This window comes from Megalobrama amblycephala, linkage group LG22, assembly GCF_018812025.1.
Source record: "Megalobrama amblycephala isolate DHTTF-2021 linkage group LG22, ASM1881202v1, whole genome shotgun sequence".
NCBI classification, from domain to species: Eukaryota; Metazoa; Chordata; class Actinopteri; order Cypriniformes; family Xenocyprididae; genus Megalobrama; species Megalobrama amblycephala.
In genome coordinates this window covers 2153770-2176239 of record NC_063065.1, presented here as the reverse complement: position 1 = coordinate 2176239, position 22470 = coordinate 2153770, and the positions used below count along the sequence as shown (strand labels likewise).

General features: G+C 35.2%; 2 protein-coding genes across 2 annotated transcripts; one reads left to right on the top strand and one right to left on the bottom strand.

The window, feature by feature from the left end:
* Positions 1-772: 772 nt before the first annotated feature.
* Positions 773-7891, top strand: LOC125258062. Its single transcript, XM_048174876.1, is given in 23 exon segments — positions 773-921; positions 1168-1332; positions 1425-2290; positions 2292-2910; positions 2993-3132; positions 3231-3435; positions 3517-3621; positions 3698-3888; positions 3964-4105; positions 4474-5121; positions 5214-5285; positions 5362-5462; positions 5533-5652; positions 5734-5781; positions 5900-5983; positions 6065-6130; positions 6651-6711; positions 6822-6872; positions 7087-7131; positions 7212-7273; positions 7492-7544; positions 7688-7720; positions 7836-7891. Coding segments are annotated over 16 exon segments (3618 nt in total). The 5' UTR covers positions 773-921; positions 1168-1172; the 3' UTR covers positions 6702-6711; positions 6822-6872; positions 7087-7131; positions 7212-7273; positions 7492-7544; positions 7688-7720; positions 7836-7891.
* A 5606-nt stretch (positions 7892-13497) lies between these two features.
* On the bottom strand, positions 13498-17535 carry LOC125258545. The gene is made up of 7 exons (XM_048175531.1): positions 17517-17535; positions 17347-17405; positions 15008-15199; positions 14759-14913; positions 14136-14644; positions 13843-14051; positions 13498-13745 (listed from the first exon to the last, which is right to left on the bottom strand). Exons 1-7 carry the CDS (start codon positions 17533-17535, stop codon positions 13548-13550), a joined length of 1341 nt encoding a protein of 446 aa, XP_048031488.1. The 3' UTR covers positions 13498-13547.
* Between the last annotated feature and the right edge of the window lie 4935 nt (positions 17536-22470).

Sequence of the window (22470 nt, the reverse complement as noted above, 5' to 3'; positions counted from 1 at the left end):
AATCAATTGGTAGTTATATTGGTAGTTATTAATAGAATAATGAGGACACAAACCTTTACATTCAGTCGCGTTCGGTCCCATTTATTTGCATACACATACCTACATCGTTTAGTCCAAAAGTGTGCACATTTGTAGAAATACACATTTACCTCAGATTTCATTATGGTTTCATAATTACCGAGGTCATAAAATATAGTTTGCTAGGGGGGTTCGGGGGCATATGCTCCCCCGAGAAAATTTAGATTTCTCTGGTGTACATATGTGCATTTTTAAGACGTTTTAAAGGCCAACAAATTGAATAACAATAGCTTTAAAACCATGTTAACAAATACATGCATGCAGTTTTGAGGCAGCTTTAATCGCATGTGTGGTAATTTCATGACTTAACTTACAACAGAGCAACGACGGTCATTGGTCGTATTCTTTTGGGCTTTAAGCTATAATAAAATAATTATGCAGCGCGCGCCGGCGCATTTGCGCATGCAATTCTTGAGTGCGCGCCGCGAGCACAGAATAACGGCTGATTGGACCTGTTCATTTTTCTGAATTTTACTGACAATTTTTACTGTCTGACAACATCTCATCTGACCGCAGTTCACTGTTGTTCAAGTGAAGCTCCCTCGTCGTCACTTGTAGCCTATCTTTTCCAATTTTCATTGATTCAACTTATTCGTTCAAAAAGCTGATTCATTCAGTAAAGAAACGAGACTGTCCTCGCTGCAGCCTGTAGCACGATGACGTAGCTGGATCAGATCCAACGCGTACTGGACGTTGTTACGCGCATGCGCGGTGGTGTGTTTTGGTGACGTCATAGACGCATGCGTAGTAGAGAGGTGGTAAACGATCGCACGTGCTTTGCTTTGGTCTTCCAAGAAGAGTCTACAGAAAAACGCTGGACCAATTAACAGTGATTGTATATCGGTAGGTAATTAATCTGTGTAATTTTCATTTAATGTTTTGTTGTTTCAACATGTATAGTCTTGTGTAGTGTTATGTATCCAAAGCGGTGTAAACGTGTTTAGCTGACATGACTTGAATAATGCTCACAGCGATTCTCATTTTAATTTTATACTTCAGTACATAACTATGTGGATAGACTGCAGGGCTAGTGTAAATTTACCCTAGATTTTCCTCGGCTAATAAATACTTACTATTGCATTGTTCTAGAATAGATGAATGTCTTTAAAAAGGGCAGTTGTCCAGTAATTTCAAGGTGCACACGGTGCTGTAGCCAGTACCACTGCCCTTTTTGTGAGATGTACAAAACCACATCACAACTATCCATTGATAACCATGTAGAGAATCATCTAAAATTGGCAGTACATCATGATGGTGAGTATAATTTCACCTTTACTAATTTTATTTTGATTTATAAAATTTGATCAGAGTAATGCATGTCATATGTGTGTAACTTTTCCCCCCAGATTTTGTGATTGTTAAGTGCAATTCACACTGTAGAGAAAATGCACATTTCCACTGCTGTTACTGTCCTGCTACAGTAATAAGAAAAGTGCAGTTAATTACTCATCTTAAAAAATGTAAACAAAAGTTGGCTATTCCTGGCCAGGAAGCTCAATCTCCACTCCTGCATAGCCCAGCAGCCACTGCTCCACTTTCTACTATTTCAGTACAGACTTCTCATGTCATTACACAGGCGCCTCCCCTGTCTTGCCCCATGGCTATCCAAACATCTTCATCTCCAGTTACCTCAGTGTTTCAGTCTCCAGCAATGAGACAGTCTTGGACAGGTCCCTTATGTCAATCTTTGCAACCTGTGACAACGTGCCCTCTTTCTGAAGCTCCATTTCCTCTTTCTGCATCCACCCAAGTACTTCCATCTCCGACTACTTCCTCTGTCCTGGTTCCACCAGAGCAACCAACAGTAAAGCGTCCTCAACTAAAGAAGAACAGAATCAGATGTGATCATTGTGATATGGAATTGAATAAAAAGAACTTGCGAGTTCACATTAGAAGAAGGCACACCACAGTTAAAGAGGCCATCACATTAGAAAGACATTTACTTTGTCAGGTCATTGACAGTAAGCATGGAATTTTTGCAGTGGCAAAATCTTTCAGTGCACCATCAATACCCATCCATGTTCAAAAAAGGATCTGGGGTGTGAATGATAAAGTTATGTGTGAACTAGACCACTGTAATGCTAGTGCTGATTTTGCACAAAGGAGTGGCCTGAAACCATTTGAGTGCTGCCATCTTATGTCTTTAGCTTTCTGTCCCAAAGATGATGGCAGTTCTGTTAATCTCAAAGAGGAAACCCTAAACGAGATGGTGAAAGAAAAAGTGGTTTGGAGAAAGTAGGAAAGATGCATGCATCGAAAGGCAATGCATGGCAAACAAAGAAGATGTGCCACTTTCTGTAGCGATCACATTTGCTGGGCCCTCAACAAAAAAATATATATCAGTGTATGAGCCAAAAATGTCTTATTACTGCAGACTTGGAAGAGTGACTGTTGTATATGACAGTAAGAAGATCACGTGGGCCTGTCCATGTAATAAAATCAAACAGTCGTGTATTCACAAAGCAATAGCTAAATGGCATTTGTTTCAAAGTCAGAGAGCTCTCTTCCAGAAGGTGAAGACCACCGAAAGGATTGATTCCATGCAGATTCCTCAGCAGCAGTCTGAGAGTGTGGATGACTGTAGTGATCATCAGTACCCACCTAATGATGATGGAATGGAGAGGATGGTGCGCTATTTGATGAAAAATAAATCTCTGCCTGTGGACCTTCCTCAAAATTTGGTTAGTGGTCTACAACATGGAAGTGAATTTAGACACCAACTAATTCCTGAAGAAACATTCTGCTCCGAATGTGAGGGTAATCATGTTCTAAGTGACCCAATTATTATAACCTCACGAGCAAAGATTCTGACCTTTACTGGGGTAGTTGAAGGTAAATATTGTTAAATAAAACATTCAAATTGTTTAAAGAGTGTACTGTTATTTTGTATTTAACTTTTCTGCTCTCTGTTAAGGAATTTCAACTTACTACAAAGTATGTAGCAACTGCAGCATGATGTACAGGTACCAGGAATTCACTGATGGTATCCATAACTTCAATGACCATCTTCTGCTCTCTCTTCACTTGTGTGTAATTCTCCGCAATGCTCTTCAGGTAATATGTGTAGCTATTGATGTTGATATTGTTTTGTGTAGTAAGTATTATGTCATGTAACATAGTCTTTTTTCTTTATACTCTGTGAATATGCCTAGAATCACACTGCTGTTAGCAGAGTAATGAGCATACTTGAAGCTACTGCTAAAGCAAAATTCCCCAGCAAAGACACAGTGCTCCATGCTTACCTCCACTTTGAAGCCTTGAGCAGCCATGTTTATTCTTACACCTGCATCAATTGTGGTTATTACCCCAAAGTGGTGATTATGGATCTCCACAAGAAAGGTGTCTTCAGTATTCCTTGTAAGTATGTGTTGTGTACATTGTATTACAAATGCTTTCTAAAAACAGCATGTTCCTGATTTGTGAATTTGTGTTTTGCAGTCAGTGAAATAGCCACACCACCATCAGATTTCAAGGGTGATACAAACATTGTCTCTTTTTGGGAATCCGTAACGATGGAGATGATTGGCCGGGGATTTCTTTCAAGTAAGTTATTTAATGTGTAATATTATTTAGGTCTGTGTAACTAAAGAAACAATTTACACACTGTATTTCTCTTAAGGTGGCAGGAAAAATCCCTTTGTAGTTTGCCCAAGTTATGATTGTTGGGCTCCTTGGATTGGCCCTAATACCCGAAAGTCAGACATTGTTCTAAACACTGAGCATGCAAAACTGCAAAAAACTAAGTCCTGTGATGTTCCAGATCTTGACGTCACAGAGGAAAGGTTAGGTGATGAGCTCTTTAATCTTAAGGTAAGAACACATGCACAACATCTAATTATGTTTTGCAACAATTTTGGTTATAACCAAAGCCTGTCATATGTTTAGGTTGATGCAGTGAGGAAGCTGTGCAAAGAATGTGGATTGGACACAAAGGGATCAAGGATGGATCTTGTGTTACGTTTGCGAACAGAGATGCAAAACCGTTCTGCGTACGACAAAATCTTCCAGCAGATTTGGGGTGCTTCTGGTAAATTGCCTAACTCTCATCACTTAAATGTCTATATAATAATAATAATAATAATAATACATTTAATAATGCATAAATATGTAGCTTTGATTGAAGAACAAATGTCACAGGAGTTTATAAATGTATCCCGATGGACACTTTAATTTTCAGCAAAGCATTAATTGGAAGATGCAACATGGGTTAATTATTTTTTTATAATTTAGTTTATTACAAAAAATAAACTAAATTATAAAAAAAAAACTAAGTTAATAGTTGAAGTGTTATTTTTATTTTTTATTTATTTATTTATTTATTTTGTAATGTAATGATTTTAAATATATTTTTTACATTATACTTTCTTTAAATTGTGCTTTGTACATTTCTCTTAGGTGGCTGGGCAGTCATTACATGTCCATGTGGAATAGTGTATTCCATCAAATTCAACATAAGAGCAGAATCTCCCAGAGACTTTGCGGACTTGCTGCTGAGTTGGAAGCACTTTCCTAATGTTGTAATATACGACTTTGCTAGAGGACTTGCAGCACACGTAAATCTTCGTGAAGCAGATTCTCTACCTTTCAGTCCCCATGAAGGAAGACTTGCTGAACCAACTACAGCAAATATCCAGCTAGCAAAGGAAGGCAAGCTCAAAGTTAATCTACCATGGTTGAAAAATAAGAAGGAGAATGAGGATACCAACTGCCATCCTTTGACAGGATCATCAGAGCATTATGCTTTGTATGACAGATTCCATGAATTCAACACCAAAGACCCAAGAGATGCTCTTAGAAGAATCCAAGTAGTCCCAGAACTTTGTGGATGGGTAAATACTCAAACCGCAGAGCAACTTTTTGCTGCAATGCGCAAAAACAATTATTTCCTGAACATGCTCACGCCATCAGGACACACATTTTTGATGCGCAACATCATTCACCATTATAACACAGCACAGAATAAGAACATGGAGGACAGCCTAAGAAAAGTTGTATCACCAAGTGATCAGTTAACCTTCAATGGTTATGGTCAGATAGTACTTGGTAAGTTTTTATTTATTTTTTTTAAATCTTACAATGACCATTCATTTTTTCATGTATTGTAAAAATCACTTTTTCTTGTACTGTATGTGAAGGTACAACTCCACAGTCCCTAAATGATAGTGAGAGACACACCTGTGATATTACACAAATAGACCAAGTACACTGTAAGTAATGTCATTATAAACACTGCACTTGCAAAATCTCACTTCACTTAATAAATACAGTTTTATCTCTTTTCAGACCCCAGCCAAGGTTCAGTGATTGACATGACAGCCCTACAAAATGTGCAGCCAAACAGGGCATGCTGGATGCATCCACAAAGCAGTGACCAAATAAAGATGGTATGTTGAATTGTTTTGCATTTTTATGCAAAGTGTATAATCATACTTACACTTGTTTTTGTTTTTATAGATAAAAAATGCTTTAAATGAAAAGGAATCACAACAACAATTTTTGGCTCAAGTAGGAGCAACAATTCTGGTCAGATCAGATTTTATTACCTTGGGACATCCAAATGATGTTGAAGGGACTGTGAGTATTATCACACGCAATATCATGCTTTTGTTTTGCGATAAGTGAATATTAAATTTGGTTTCTCTCAAATTATTACAGATTTTGAATGCCTGCCTTTCAATGGTCAGAGATATTGCTGACTTAAAGGTAAAGATTTTATATATATCTTCTGTATAGAACTGTTTTTTTTTTTTTTTTTTTTTTGATTGAGAAAGTGTGCACAAGTGATCCTTTATTAACTGTAATTTTAAATGGTATCTAACAGAACATAAAGGTCCATTGTTTTAGCTCGTATGTGACAGTGACATGGTTGCCACCATTGTGTGCAGACCCTTCAGCTAACTTACCTGTAAGTATGACTGAAATGTTTAATAGAAGTTAACTAGGGTCATTTTAGGTGGCTTTTAAAAATGTTTGTTGTCTGTATTAGGACCATATAGCAGAATGTGACTTCATCTTACTTCCTTCCTGGGCATCAAACCATTGGATGATATGTGTAAGTCTATTGTGTTTAAATTATCAGTTCTCCTTAATGCAAGTAACACTGAGATATTTTGACATAACTAACAGTTGTGTCTTCCAAGAATCATTTAATAGAACCAGTTTTACAGATCATGAAACCAAAAAGCAGAGAGATGTATTTGCTTGATTCACTGCACGGCACTGACTTCACCGATTGTCGTTACATTGATCCCTACAGGTTTTTTCAGAAAAAATATTAAGAGTTCAAAAGAAGTTCAGGATTATGGTAGTTCTGTTTTGTGCCATACATCCTTTTGCATGCATTTTGTTTTTTGTTTTATGGCTCATTTTTCATTGATGCTTAAACTATTTAAATCTACCTTATCACTGGAATTATATTTTATATACAAAGAAAGTTTTTAAACAATGATAAATGAGCCAAGGATTTGTTTGGGGTTGTTCCACCCATTTTTTTGTTTATTAGTATTTAATTATTATTTTTATTCCATTTTTGTTTTTGTTGTTGTTGTTGTTGTTGTTTAAATGCTTTGTAGAATACTTGCACAGCAACTACATCCTGGGCTGTGGAAAGAGTATGGACGTGATGATCTCAATGTAAGCAGTTTTCTTGTTCTCACTAAATTCCATTTTAGATATTCAACCCCATTGTTTTTGATTGTATTTTTGAGTAATTATAATATGTTTATTTCAATTTAACTCAACAGGGTGCTCCAAGGCAGAATTGTTCAAATAACTGTGGAGTGTTTGTGTTGATGGTAGGAAGAATTGTTTAACAATAAGAAATATTTATTTTCCTTGATAGCTTTGTCAGATTGCTGTCTTTCATTGTTAATTTATTTTTTAGTTTATGAGAAAAATCAATATCCAACAAACTTAACATATTTATACAATCAAACAAAACCATTTAATTAAAGTTCATTACTATTGTTTATGTCTGTTTTGATGTAACTTACTATTAATGTTACACAGTACGCACTCTATGTTGTAATGGGAGGCATCTTTGATTTTGCTGAGGTGAGCTATCAAAACTAATAATTTGGGAAAAAGTTTATTCTCAAAGGGTGATTGTGATTTACATTAAGCATATTTTCCAGTCTGACATGGCTGCAGTAAGGAGATGGTGGTGCTTGCTCCTGCTAACAAATTATCCTGTGAAGTAAGCCTATTTACAAGTACTTCCAATAAATAAAACATATTTATTAGTAGTAGTAGGTGATGGAGGAGTAGAAGTAGCAGTTTTTTATCCTCTCTTTAATAATGTTAATTTGCACAGTATTTGGTGTTTTATGGTGATTTTATTTTTTTTCTCCTCTGTGGACTACTTTTATAGGGAAACTAGTTCACTTTTTTTTTTGTTTTTATATGTAATTTAAGATCAGATGCTGAAAGAAAGCTACTCAGAAAAAGGCGCAAAGAAATGAAAACAGGTATACCTTTAAAATAGGTTTGTAACAACTAATCTGACAACTGATGATAAAATGTTCAAGTTCCTTTTTCCATAAATATTTCATGATTGACGTATTGGTGTGATCTTTCTTTCTTTCTTTCTTTCTTTCTTTCTTTTTTGGAGAATTGGAAATGGAAGCAGAGGCTGATTACATAAGTAAGGTGGGAGTTTTCCCTATTCCAAATGTTATTTTTAACATTTTAAATGTATGCTATTATTTGACTAGTATTTTTTTATAGAAGAATTTTAACCAATTAGTTTTTTTCAGCAGATGCCACCTGAGATCCTGAGACATATCCTCATGAATGTGGTCAAAGAAGATGGAGATGTGGCCTTCTTCAGACTGTCTCTGACGTGCTGGCTTTTCCATGATGTTGTTTGTGAGGCATCATTCAGAAAAGAGGCTCATTTTGCCTGGCTTGACAGTAAGTTTTCATTTTAGTTTTTTTTATATTTATACCAGTAGATGGTTCTACACATTAAGTTTAAGCTGCAAATGCATTTTAAGCTTTGCTCAGAACTTTTTATTGCTTTAAATCTCTCTTACAATAGGTGTTGTCAACTGGAGTGCATACTCCAGTGACTACAAGGAGATGTACCGAGTGCCATATAAAGTGACCAGTTGCCTTTGTTGTGGGGACTTATTTAAAGACTTCCCGCCAGGCTATGTTGGAGATGGAAGGAAAGGAATCCTTCGTGCATTTTACTCGACCAAAGAGTTTGAAGGTTACTGCTCAGCAGACTGCTTCATCTGTGACGGCAATCACTATAGCCCCAAGGACAGCAATTTAGAAAGTTAAATATAAATGGTCACTTGAGTGGCAACTGCTTGATCTGACTGCTGTGTTTGTATATTGAACTTTTTCAAATTAATAAATTTAATAAATGTACTTGCATGTCTTGCAGACACTGAGCAGCAAATTAAGATGAATCTTATGTACAGATCTGTTGAAAACAAGACAATATAGCACTTTTGTTTATTTTGACATCTGACAAGTTTTTTTTCTTTTCTTGGTGCTGTTAATATTTTTGCATTTTCCTCATGAATGTGTACTGGTATTTTAAGTTGTATACAGACTTTATTGTACCTTTTTTTGGATTAAAATTACAGAGACCATTACTTGACTCATTTTTGCTTCCACTCAACAGCAAATATAACCTGAATAAAATAAAATGGCTTTATTTTTAAATGTTCTATAAACATGCATTAAAAAAATAATACTTGCGGTGACATTATGCTATTAATACATCAAATTTAGGTTTAAAAACTCTAAAATCGTGTGATTTAAAATGTTGTCCAGACAACTATTTTGCATGTGTGTAGAGAAACTGTAAATAATATAGATCTTTAAATAAATGTAAATAATTACTTATGACTGTTCATCAATTAGATTATCATCTTAATACAATATTGAGCATGCGTGTCACTTAAGAGTAGCGCATGCGCATTATAATCCATAGATTATAGGTAGTGCGCATGCGTCTATGACGTCACCAAAACACACCACCGCGCATGCGCGTGACAACGTCCAGTACGTATTGGATCTGATCCAGCTACGTCATCGTGCTACAGGCTGCAGCGAGGACTTCTTGCCGTGGCCACCCCTGGCCACCCCTTGGGGGCGCCCCTGAGTGCAGCTTCAAAGTGCTCTACATGATCCCAGACAAGGAATATCTAGAGAAATCATCAGCCTTTTTCTAAAAAATATTTTTTTATATACATTTTAAGCATAAATGCTCATCTTGAACTAGCTCTCTTCTTCTTCCTCTCTATTTGAATTCCAGCAGTTTAGACTCTTTTAAGTGTATTACTGCCCTCCACAGGTCAAAGTTTGAACTAATTGTCATATACAATATGCTAGTGCAAGTATATAACAATTAGTTCAAACTTTGACCTGTGGAGGTCAAACACATAACTTATTAAGGTTTTATTTTATAAAATATCTTGCATTTTTTTAGGAAAATATTTTAACAAGAAAGTAAAACAATATTGGCCAAAATTAATTTCATATCCCCCAATGTCTCACCAGTGTCAATTCCAGTTTAGTTACCGCCCCCTGAACTTCTTCATGGGTTCAACCAGGTCCTGTATACTGGACTGTATGCATTCCTTACCAAGAACAAGTCAGTCAAATTTCTGAATTAATGACGTTCTCCTCATAGCAATGTTGAGTGAACCATATCAAACATCACATCATCTTCTGAAATCTTGAGATATTTAATGTCTTTTTTTTTATCTTCAGTTTATTTCATCTAAGACTGTCGCTGTTATTTTTGTAATTGTTGTGTTCCTTCTCAACTCTTCTCTTTTTAGCCTGTTCTTGTTGTTCCTATTCCCTTCAGTGATTCTGCTTGTTAACAGCAGGTGTTTATCACTAACGCTCAATCATTACTTAATTATCTAATTACCTGCAACACTGCTTCAGTGTTTCTTGTAACACTCTGTAGTGTGGTTGAGGGTCCGTTTACATGACGCAGTTTGCAACAAAATATGTAAAAAATTGTATGTGTTTTGGCTGCTCATTTACACTATAACAGCGTTTTGGGGGCCTGAAATGCAAGGTTTTGAAAACGGGTTTCAAAATGAAAGTTCTTAAAAACTGCTACCGTTATCGTCTCCATGCAAACAAAAATTATGGTGATGTCATGCACATGTGTATTATGTGTTCAGTCAATAGGCATGTACTGTTTCTTTAAAGTGACATCACCATCTACTGCCCAGGCAGCAGAATACAGCGTTTTTAGTTGTTTTTGCAAATCTGTGTGTACGGGGAACATTTTGACAATGATGTTGTCTTTATGCACAAAAATGCAAATAAAAATTTTTTTAGCACATCATTGTTGTGTAAACAAGCCCTCATATAAACACCCAGCACATTTCATTTCATCAACCCATGTGGGGCCTCTATGGAAACTGAACACAAAACTGGCTGGGCCATAATTAGATTGCACAGGTGAGACTCCTTCGGGCCCCACATGGCTATGCTGGATGGGATATAATGTGATGTTAAACCATTTACAGTTTTTCTATCATTTATGGAAAGGTAACTTATAGTTATGCAATTAACATGATTTTACTGTAGCAGTTTTGCAATGTAGTGTGGAGTCCAGAGTTCGCCCAAGAGCCTCCTCCATCAGCAGAAGAGGAACTTTAAACAACTTAAAATCATCACTTCCCTTCAACATCGAACAGATTCTTGTCCTTTTATGACCATAAGATGAATATGATGTTCGTTAAGAGCTGAAGTTAGTAATTGAGTCTCAGTTATCTTACATAAGGCCATCAACCTGAAGAACCCAATAACTCTGATCCTTACTGATGTTTGTGCTGTTGTTTTCCCACCAAAAATGATGCAACTTCCTGTATGATGTCATTATGGCTTTTGTTAAAAGGATTTTACAAAACATTTACGGGATGGAAAGCAAATTAGACCTATAAGTTAAATATCAAACAATATTTATAGAAAACATGCTTTGTTCCAAATGTTTTGATGCAGTAAGTTTGATAAAATCATAAGTTTTATTTTAGACATCAGTGCAGCACCTGAGGACATGACAAAAATGAAAGAAAAAAGAATTAAAATTCACTTATGAAATTAAAAGAAGCTATTTACATCTCTAAAATGTGAAATTTTAATGTTTGATTAAAAAGTTCTTGCTTTTGAACAGCTCTCAGTTACAGCATCCTGCACTTACAACTGGTGTCCAGAAGATGGCAGCAAAACCCACAGTAACAAAACTGTAAAAAGACTCGACCGCAGTCTTACTCAGTCATTTCTTTCGTCATCCAGAAATTTTACACATAAATGAAAAACATTAAATCTCTGAAGATCTGATCAAACATCTCCACAAACAGCATTACCAGCTTCACTTATTACTAACCAGACTGACTTTATTTCTGTTATACGTCTACAGAAGTCTACAGAACCTTCAGAGGTTTAGATGTTGATGTTTGGTTGAAAATGTTTAGTTTGAAGTCGCCATTATGGTGATCCGTGTTTGCTTTAGTTGGGCTCTTCACCCTTGACTTTTGTTAAGTCACTTTTCTCAGTGTTTTCAGAAAACATTTCTGCATTGATAAAACAGATCAAATATGTCTGTTTTAACAGTCAAATGACTGCATTAAAGTGGTTTTAACAACTACCTTTTTGTAGTTTTGCTTGCTTTAGGAATTGAAGCATTTTTTGAGAAGAAAGTAATAAAGTCAATAGATTTGATAAACATCATTCGTAACTGAAGTGATTTGTGTAAGATTCTGCAAAACTTTTTGAAAATTGAAACACTGAGATGCACTTAGATATAAACACTCATCATGCAATGATATTATGCAGCGCCTTTCACAATTGTCTCCATGGTTGCAAGGCACGCTCCCTGTGCAAACGGCGTCACAGCCGCTGCATAATATCAAAGTTCCTTGATTATTACGCCGGAATGAGAGTATAGTTCCTCGCCATATCGGCCTAGAAAATCACAACTTTTCATTTTCCATCGGTCTTAGTACACGATGTGACTACAGAAGAGTCAAGTATTAAATAGGAAAAATATCAAAACTCTTTGGTCATTTTTGAGCGAGATGCTAACGGTCTAATCAGATTCAATGAACTATGCTAAGCTATGATAAAAGTGGTATCGCCAGACCCGGAGATCGGCTGAATGGATTCGAAAACAGTAAAACTCAACAGTTTAACTCTAGGGGAGTTGGAAAATGAGCCTATTTTCAAAAAAAGTGGAGTGTTCCTTTAAAGTCAGTACAGTCATCCTGCACTTCATGAAGATGGCAGCAAAACACAGTAACAAAACTGTAAAATAAATAAATAAATAAAAAAACTGCACATCTAGAAGACAATTAACCTCAGACAATTAACTCATTTAGGTCTTACTCAGTCATTTCTTTCATCATCCAGAAATTTTACATGTAAAGAAATTAATAACACTTTAGAAATCTGTTTAAAATGATGTTCACATGAAATGATTCAGACTCATATCAGTGGTCTAATGAAAGCTTTTATTTCACATTAAGCGGGTCGCTGCAGACAACATTGAGATTACAAGACCAGATTAACACCCTTGCTATTATACACAAAAGGGCTTTTCATACTGCACTTAACCCTGAGTTATTATTGTTCTAACCTGCTTTTAACCCTGGGTTAAGTAATGTTTCAAAGCACTGGTCACACTTTAGACTAGGGTCCAATGCTCACTTTTAACTAACTGTTAATTAATACTTTTGCCTCAATAAACTCCTAATTACTGCTTATTAATAGTTAGTAGGTAGTTGTTGAGTTCAGGTATTGGTAGGAATAAGGGATGTAGAGTATGGTCATGCAGGATAAGGCATTAATATATATCCTTTATAAGTACTAATAAACAGCCAACTGGACCCCAAACTAAAGTGTTACCGCAGCACTTCTTAGCATCACTTTTTAGCCAGGTTATGAAGTCCTGCTCAGGAGCAGGATTAGCATCGCTTTTTTGGTGTTTTCAGTGAGAAACAAAGTTGTATTAGGGCAGTTCACACAGGATGCACACACTAAATGGACATCTTTAACTAATATGCTGGCGTATTTTGCAGCGTTTCGAATTATGCATTTCTATGGCAACACTATCAAGCAGCAGTCTACAAGTAGGAGCTCTTCGATTCCCATTTTACAAGCTGTAATTTTCCAATGGGATTTTATAAGTAAAAAAGAGTTGATCCTAAATTACACACCCATCCTGAAAACTCAAATTCTCAAACTCGTCTTCCGGGTTCTGACGTCATACCTGCACTCACTCTATTGTTAACCAAGAGTAAATTATGAGCAGTGTGAAACATGAAGAAAATTAACCCAGGATTCCATTTACTCAGGGTTTAGAATGACCCAGGGTTAACAAGTTCAAGTGTGAAAAGCCCTATAGTTACAGAAAGCTCAACTCAACATGACAGGTCAGAGTTAATATGAAAGAAAGCAGAATATTTCCTGGTTAATCATCTTTGTAGATCTCACAGCGTAATGGCTGCAGGATTGCCAGCGTTTGGTCTGATTTTCTGTAGTTTCTCTTTCACGCTCTCATACTCTTTCTGCCACTCTTCTTTAGACAGAGATGAAGGATTGATCTCCAGAAACTTGTAGGCTTCATTCACCTGAATGCTGAAGATGTTGTTGGCCTTCTTGCAGCTGTTGCCAAACTTTGTCCATCCCTGTTCAAATTAAATTAAACATCAGAGGTTTGAACAACAGCAGAACTTTAGAAAAATCTGATAATGATGAATTTAATGAATTTAATTTATTGTTTACCTCTTTAGCTGCGGTGATGGACTCCAGGAACTCTTCCTTCAGATCTTCAAGCTCCTCAATCCAAACATCCCCAGCGAAAGTCCTTTCCTTCAGCGTGTCCAGCAAAGATCCCACTTTCTCCCAGAACTTCTGAAGCTGAATCAAGATTTGCTGGATGCGAGACAGACACTTCTGGACCTCATCAAGGTGTGTGACGCTGGGCAACTGACCTGTGATGTCAAATACAGAAGTAAACAGATGAGCAAACCATTTTTTGGTTTAAATATTAACAAGAAAACACAGCAGCATCTCACCGTTTTCAATTTTTAATTTGGCCAGCTTCAGCTGGTTGTCCATCAGCTGGTTCTGGATGTCCCACTCTCGTTCTTTCAGATGTTGCTGTGCTGTGGTGAGCTCAGATAAACCAGCACAAAGAGATCTGACCATAGATTCCTGTGAAGTAGCCATCACCATTTTGGAAATGTAACCCATAACACTTTCCACAAATGGCACAATCATTGCAAATATAGCAACACTTGATCCCATCGTGGGCGTCACACCAGGCATCTGCGTCGTCTGTTCTTCCTTGGTGTCGGTGATGCTGCTGATGAATTCATGTATCTCTGCATTTTTCACCTCAATCTTTTTCTCATAGTCTTCTATCTCTTTACTGATTTTACCAAGGTTTTCTTCCAGACCATCAATAATCTTCTGAAGCTCCTCCATCTCACTGGTTTGCTGCTGCTGCTTCTTCTCGGTCTCTTCCTTTTCAGTGATGATGTCACTGGTTGTTGTGGCTACATCACTGTTATGTTTATCATATCTGGATGTGCATCAAGTATCAGATATTTTGAAATATTTTATTTTAATCATCAGCAGGTTTTTGTACATTTTGCAAGTATTTAATTTGATAATGTTTTCCATTTCATATTCTTACCTCTTCACAATTTCTTTAACATCCGTTATGATGGAATTGATCCATCCTTTGGCTTTTTCTAGGAATTTCAGTGCGAATTCTGGTTTGTTTTTCTCTGCAGCCACCTTCAGACTGGGCAGCAGCGATTTGACAAGGTTTTCACTGGTTCCTACACACTGTAAAGACAGAAATAAGAGAGAAGAAGGGATCATTGTTCACTGTTTGTATCATGAACCATGAAGTTGTTGGAAAATGATCATGGATGAACACCTTCATCAGAAGAGCCTCAGAAGATCCGAACAGCATTTGTGTTTCAACAGCTCTCTCTCTGAGCAGACGCTCCAGCTTTGGGAAGTTTCCCAAACACAGGTAAGAGAGATGATAGAGGAGAGCCGTTCGCTCTGCAGACGGGAGAAGCTCCTGGATGAACTCTGGACTGCTTGTGGAGTCACTGGAAACAAGCTCTCAGATTCAAACCAAACAAAGTGAGTCCTTTGATTATTATTTAGGTTAGCAGCACTAAACAAATAAAAATTGTTTTTTGGTATTTACACAGTAAAATCCCCAAACTTACATCACTTCTGCTTAGACATATGGTCTCTCTCTAAATAGTGTTAAAATAACACTGAAGCAGATTTAAAGAGGAGTATCACACAGTTTCTGCCAATCTCATGTTAATCTTGAGTACAGCTAATAAGAATAATGATACAATCACACTCAATCACACTCAATCACACTGAAAACGCATGCAATTAATGATGTATATTTGATATTGTACATTCACACTAATGTGCAGCTTCAGGAATGCTGTCATTCAAAATAAGCTAAAGGTATATGATGCAGGTATTGTACTGTAATATGCTAATATTTGTGATGACAGGGATGAAGGAGCCTGTACAAATATTAGTAGGCCTACTAAATGTGACTGAGGAGTGTTTGACTTTGGCTGTGACTGGATTAAAGATTTGTCATGTGGAGTCAGGGAGGAGCGGAAAACAGAGATGTGAATGTGGAAACTTTCTGCTTCCTGTAGTGACGATCATCAGGTGTTTGTGTACTTTATCACAGATGAAGTTAAATCTTGACTTGGTTCTGTATCAGTTGTTGACTGGATGTTCAGATGTGATTCAGGCGTGGCACTCTAGTGTATGCAGATGAGTGTGAAGTTGCAGGGGCGGGGCTTAAGCAGAATAAATGATTGGATGAAGTCCTGCATACATCACCAGACAGAAGTCTGACATTTCACCAGAAAATCCAGTGGTTTTGATTAAACGTTATGAATGTCAAAACATTTTTTTTTTTAAATGAAACTGAAATGCACGTAATAATATGTTCACAATAAGATCTATAACATGCATTTAGATAATAAGGTGAAAAGTTCATTTCATGCCTTACTTTAAAAGTCAAAGGGTGCAAGTAAAGGTAAGATGCAGCTAAACGTTTAATACTTGACAACTGTTTTATCAAATAAATGTTAAATATGCCAGTGTTAAATATGTCAGTATGATGAGATAAAAACATTAAAGGTGCCCAAGAACGTTCTTTCACAAGATGTAATATAAGTCTAAGGTGTCCCCTGAATGTGTCTGTGAAGTTTCAGATCAAAATACCCCATACATTTTTTTTTTTTTTTTTTTTTTAACTGCCTATTTTGGGGCATCATTAACAATGCACTGATTTACACTCGGCGCTGCCCCCTTAAATCGCGTGCCCCTTCCACACGAGCTGTCGACTATATTACAGCACATTTACAAAGTTCACACAGCTAATATAACCCTCAAATGGATCTTTACAAGATGTTCATCATGCATGCTGTATGCATGCTTCGAATTATGTGAGTAAAGTATTTATTTGGATGTTAAAAGTTTTATTCTGAGTGAATTTGAGGCTGTCCTCCATGGCTAATGGCTATTGCTACACCGTTTGAGAGATTTATAAAGAATGAAGTTGTGTTTATGAATTATACAGACTGCAAGTGTTTAAAAAATGAAAATAGCGACGTCTCTTGTCTCCGTGAATACAATAAGAAACGATGGTAACTTTAACCACATTTAACAGTACATTAGCAACATGCTAACGAAACTTTTAGAAAGACAATTTACAAATATCAGTAAAAATATCATGATATCATGGATCATGTCAGTTATTATTGCTCCATCTGCCATTTTTTGCTGTTGTTCTTGCTTGCTTACCTAGTCTGATGATTCGGCTGTGCACAGATCCAGACGTTAATACTGGCTGCCCTTGTCTAATGCCTTTTATAATATTGGAAATGTGGGCTGGCATATGCAAATATTGGGGGGGCGTACACCCCGACTGTTATGTAACAGTCGGTGTTATGTTGAGATTCGACTGTTCTTCGGAGGTCGTTTAAACAAATGAGATTTATATAAGAAGGAGGAAACAATGGAGTTTGAGACTCACTGTATGTCATTTCCATGTACTGAACTCTTGTTATTTAACTATGCCAATATAAATTCAATTTTTGAATCTAGGGCACCTTTAACAGTGTCGCTTTTACTCGCTCATGTTTAGCCCTTGCAATAAAAATATCATTTGAAAATTGTTATTTCAAGCAAAAGTTCAGAGTCTGAAATAGAAACTCTCACCTTTGTCCTCAACCATGTTTTTACAGTGTACACTGGTGAAGTCTCCAAGAGTAAAGTCTCTATGCACAAAAGAAACACAAAGAGTGACAGTTAATCAATAAGAGAAGATGCTTATGGCATCAGGCAGAAGAAGATGGACATGATGAAGATGTGTCACAGCACACGCACACCACAAGCGTTCAGGGGCATTTATGATAATCTTCCTTTAGAATTTATCCAAACATTTAGAAAAGAGCTGCAGATGACACAGTTATTTTAGAACATTATGCTCAACTTGACAAATTTAATATTGTTTGAACTTATAAAGTTTAGTTGGATTAACTTTATGAAAGTAAGGTAAACTTACCAAGTTTTCAGTACAAATGTTCCCTGTAAAATTTGTTTTTTGTTCTCTCAACTTTTTGAGGTGTTAATTTCCACTGACTTAAGTTGTATTTACTTCAAATATTGATTATTTCAACTTGACAAATGTAGTTATTTAAACTTACAGTTCAATAGTTTTCAGTACCAAAGTTTGTTCATGTAACCTGATTTGGCTTATTTTATTAATTTAATTGATCTGAATTCAGCCTCTGAAACATCAACACGATCATGCAAATCAAATCAATTAAATCTCTCAAGATCTGAGCAGAGGATGATTAAACAACTTCAAAAACAGCTTTACCATCTTCACTTACAGACCAGTTGTTTCTTTTACAAAATACTGCTGCCCACATGGAAATGTATTACTATTAAAAAGTATTATCCGGACCTCTGCTGCAGGAATATATATACAGTACAGTCCAAAAGTTTGGAACCACTAAGATTTTTAATGTTTTTAAAAGAAGTTTCGTCTGCTCACCAAGGCTACATTTATTTAATTAAAAATACAGTAAAAAACAGTAATATTGTGAAATATTATTACAATTTAAAATAACTGTTTTCTATTTGAATATATTTGACAAAGTAATTTATTCCTGTGATCAAAGCTGAATTTTCAGCATCATTACTCCAGTCTTCAGTGTCACATGATCCTTCAGAAATTATTCTAATATGATCTGCTGCTCAAGAAACATTTAATGTGTACAATTGTACAAAATATTTGTGTATAATATTTTTTTTCAGGATTATTTGATGAATAGAAAGTTCAAAAGAACAGTGTTTATCTGAAATCTAATCTTTCGTAACATTATAAATGTCTTTACTGCCACTTTTGATTGATTTAATGCATCCTTGCTGAATAAAAGTATTCATTTCTTTAATTTCTTTTCAAAAAAATAAAAATGAAAATTCTTACTGACCCCAAACTTTTGAACGGTAGTGTATAATGCTACAGAAGCTTTGTATTTCAGATAAATGCTGTTCTTTTGAACTTTCTATTCATCAAGGAATCCTGAAAAAAAAAGTACACAACTGTTTTCAACATTGATAATAATCATAAATGTTTATTGAGCAGCAAATCAGCATATTAGAATGATTTCTGAAGGATCATGTGACACTGAAGACTGGAGTAACGATGCTGAAAATTCAGCTTTGATCACAGGAATAAATTACTTTGTCAAATATATTTAAATAGTACACAGTTATTTTAAATTGTAATAATATTTCACAATATTACTGTTTTTTACTGTATTTTTAATTAAATAAATGTAGCCTTGGTGAGCAGACGAAACTTCTTTTAAAAACATTAAAAATCTTAGTGGTTCCAAACTTTTGGACTGTACTGTATATATATATTAGGTTGCATAAAAGAGAGCAAGACTGATTATTCCTTGGCCTAGACAGACTAGTTCACATGCAGGGTTGGGGAGTAACAAAATACATGTAACTTAGTTACTTATTTAAAATACAAAATTTAAGTAAGTTGCATCTGAAAAGTATTTTAGATTACCAAAGTGATTACTTTGAATTTTAGTGTCATTTAAACAATAATGTAAACTGTGATGGGCAATTTATGTTAACAGCAATTAACATACATTTCTTCTCATAAGGTTCATTCCCCTTGCACATTATGCAACATTTCAATAATTTTAACAAAATAAGAGGAATCATAAACATTACATGTTATACTATCCTGAATAAGCCATTTCACATAACAGATGTTAAAATACACTCCAAAAGACAGAATGACTGAATGTATAAAAATGGCCCCATTCAAACATTTACATACCCTCGAATCTTAACTGTCCTGTTATTACCTGATAATCCACGACTGTTTTCATGTTTTGTGATAGTTGTTTGTGAGTCGCTTGAAGTTCTATAAAAAGGTAATTGTGACTTTATCTCACAAGACTTTTTTTCTCTCAGAATTGTGAGATTTAAACACAATTGCAAGGTATAAAATCAGAATTGCGTTATAAAACTTGCATGTTTATATCTCAGAATTCTGACTTCTCAATATTGTGTTTATATTACAATTCTGACTTTATAACTTGCAATTGCAACTTTATATCATAATAAATTCAGAATTGTGAGATAAATTTTGTGACATACTTATTTGCATTCTAAAGTATTCTAAAGTATTTAGATTAAGTTACAAAACTGGGATGATCTAACAAAATACGTTACAAATTACTTTTTAAAGCATGTATTTTGTAATCTGTAGTGGAATACACTTTAAAAGTAACCTAGCCCTGTTCACTTGCTGATGTGGTTATTCTAAACATATCTGTTTGTGTGGAATTAGCATTTTTAGCACGTCTGCCGTCACATTGCACCATGCAGCATCCATTAGCTGATTAGAGTTCTGCCTTGTGGCAGATTGATAGAAGATTCTGAATCTCTGATGCAGTTTCAGAAAATAATATGAAAAGTGATTCAAACAGCCCAAAAAAATGTACCCTGGTAAAAAAGTTATATATTTACATTCATGCTAATATATAACACTGTTTTTCTGTAAAATGTTTAATGAAAATTTCTGAAAAAATTTGGAGATTTTATTTTAATTATATTATTTTTGTTTGACAGACGTTTTTGCCAGTCATTTCACAGTTTTTATGCTTTTTTTTTTTTACAGTGTCGTTTTCTTACTGTGTATTTAGTAAATCCTGACATAGTTTTTTTTTTTTAACACCAAAAAGTGTTTGCACTAAAATTACTATGATGTAGATCAGTGATTTCTTTATTTGGGTTCTTGACCCTTGACTTTTTAACACTTTTTTTTTTTCATCACAACAAATGTACTTTTAAGACACAGTTATAGCTATTAAAGAAAAACTATTGTTCAGAAGCCAAGGGTCAAGAGACCAACTAAAGCAAACACTTATCTCCATTGTGGTAATGTCAAACAAATCAATATCTCATCAACATCTAAACATCTGCTACTTTTTATTAAGAATGTCTGTAGTATTCAATGCAATAGTATCTTTTGACCACTGAACTTGTACATTTGGTTTTCTGTTACACTTTTAATAATCATAAACAAGTAATGTTTCCATCCGCCTATTTTTATGCACATTTTGGGACAGTATCACATCAAAAAGTGCTGGATGGAAACGCCAAGATGCACATAAATTCTAAAAACGCACATAAAAAACATATGAGCTCGTTTAAGTCAGATACATTTTCTGTTGTCAACTATAATTCTTCTCATGCACAATGGTAATTCAAAGTGCTTTACATGAAAAGGAAACAAATAGGGTACATAAGAATAAAAATGGAATGCATAAGAAAAAAAAAATATTATAAATGATGTTATATTGTAAATGTTATAATAAAATAATATCCTGAAAGGAAATGTTGGCATACTCATGGTTTTTCAGTCTCCTTTTCCAAATGTCTGCCGGAAACTACATTAGCCATCGCATTATATAGCCTGATCATGACGACACAATAAGTGACGTGTCGCAGACCGATCGTGATTCAGCATCTCTACACAGCATCTCGGACTGTTAGGTGGAGATTACAGCCTCACTGCTGCACATGGTTAAAATAATAAAAATAACCCGATCAAATTACCCACCAGGCTGAACCCAGAATTTAGGTTTATAATTTATGTTTTAAGGAAATAAAAAATAGGAAAAAATATATTTTCCTCTCCCTCCTAAAGCAGATTTTTAAGTAAGATTCATCCTACTAATGAATAATTTAAGATTTAAATTTTATTTTAATGTGAACAATTGTGTTTTTTTTGTGTGTGTGAAACAAATATTGAAAATTTAGAGCATGTTTTATTTTGTTGTGATACGGTGCAACTATTTTGGAGAGATATGCAGAAATGGTTATGGTCTACTTTTTTGCACTATTTTTCACCTGCAGAAACTACATTTTTGTGGTAGTATACTTTATTTCAATGCACTAAAATCAATTTAAGTATTATTTAATATACTTTTTCAAGTGCACAAGTAGTACTGAAGTAGAAATATATTACTTAACTTTTACTATTTTATTTAGCACAAAAGATAAGGATGTACTACAAATTGACTTGCTTGTATTTAAGTATTTTTCAGTCCATTCAAGTATACTTTATTTTTATCTGGGGTGTTCATAGCTTTATGCAGATTTGTATAGTCTAGTTATAGCCTATGTATGTATTCCCTTTCCTTTTATACAAAAAAAATAAATAAATAAATAAAATGAAAATAAATAAATAAAGGGATAAATCGTTCTTTGTAATCACGTGATTATGAACTATCTCCACAAGAAATCCCCCAACCATCCCCGCACTCCATCTCATCCGTGAAGGGAGGGGTCTGTCACCTTACAAATACCGTTGTCTGGAAGCTTCGGACTCAGTTGAAGACTGCTTTCAGAAGAGCACGGGATACACTGTAAGTGTACCAAATTTTCTGTTAACAATTTACTCAAAAATGCATATTTTTTTCTTTTCTACTTTTCTGTATTTGACTCCTGCTCTAGCTTGCTCTGGATTCTACACCTGACATTTGTAAAATATGTTAGCATGTTCTACTTTTTACCAGAATACATTTTTGAGCTGTTTGAATTGTTTTTCGTATTGTTACCATCTTCAGAACCATCTTTCAAACTATCACACGTGTCAAAAGCAAACGGAACTGTAATCAGTGGATGCTGCGCGGTGCAATATAGACTGTAAAAAAAAAAAAAAAGCAGTGCGATGGTGACGCGCGGAGTGTAGACGCGCTATGGTGGTTTACTTCATGCGGACATTTTAAATAGCATAGGGGC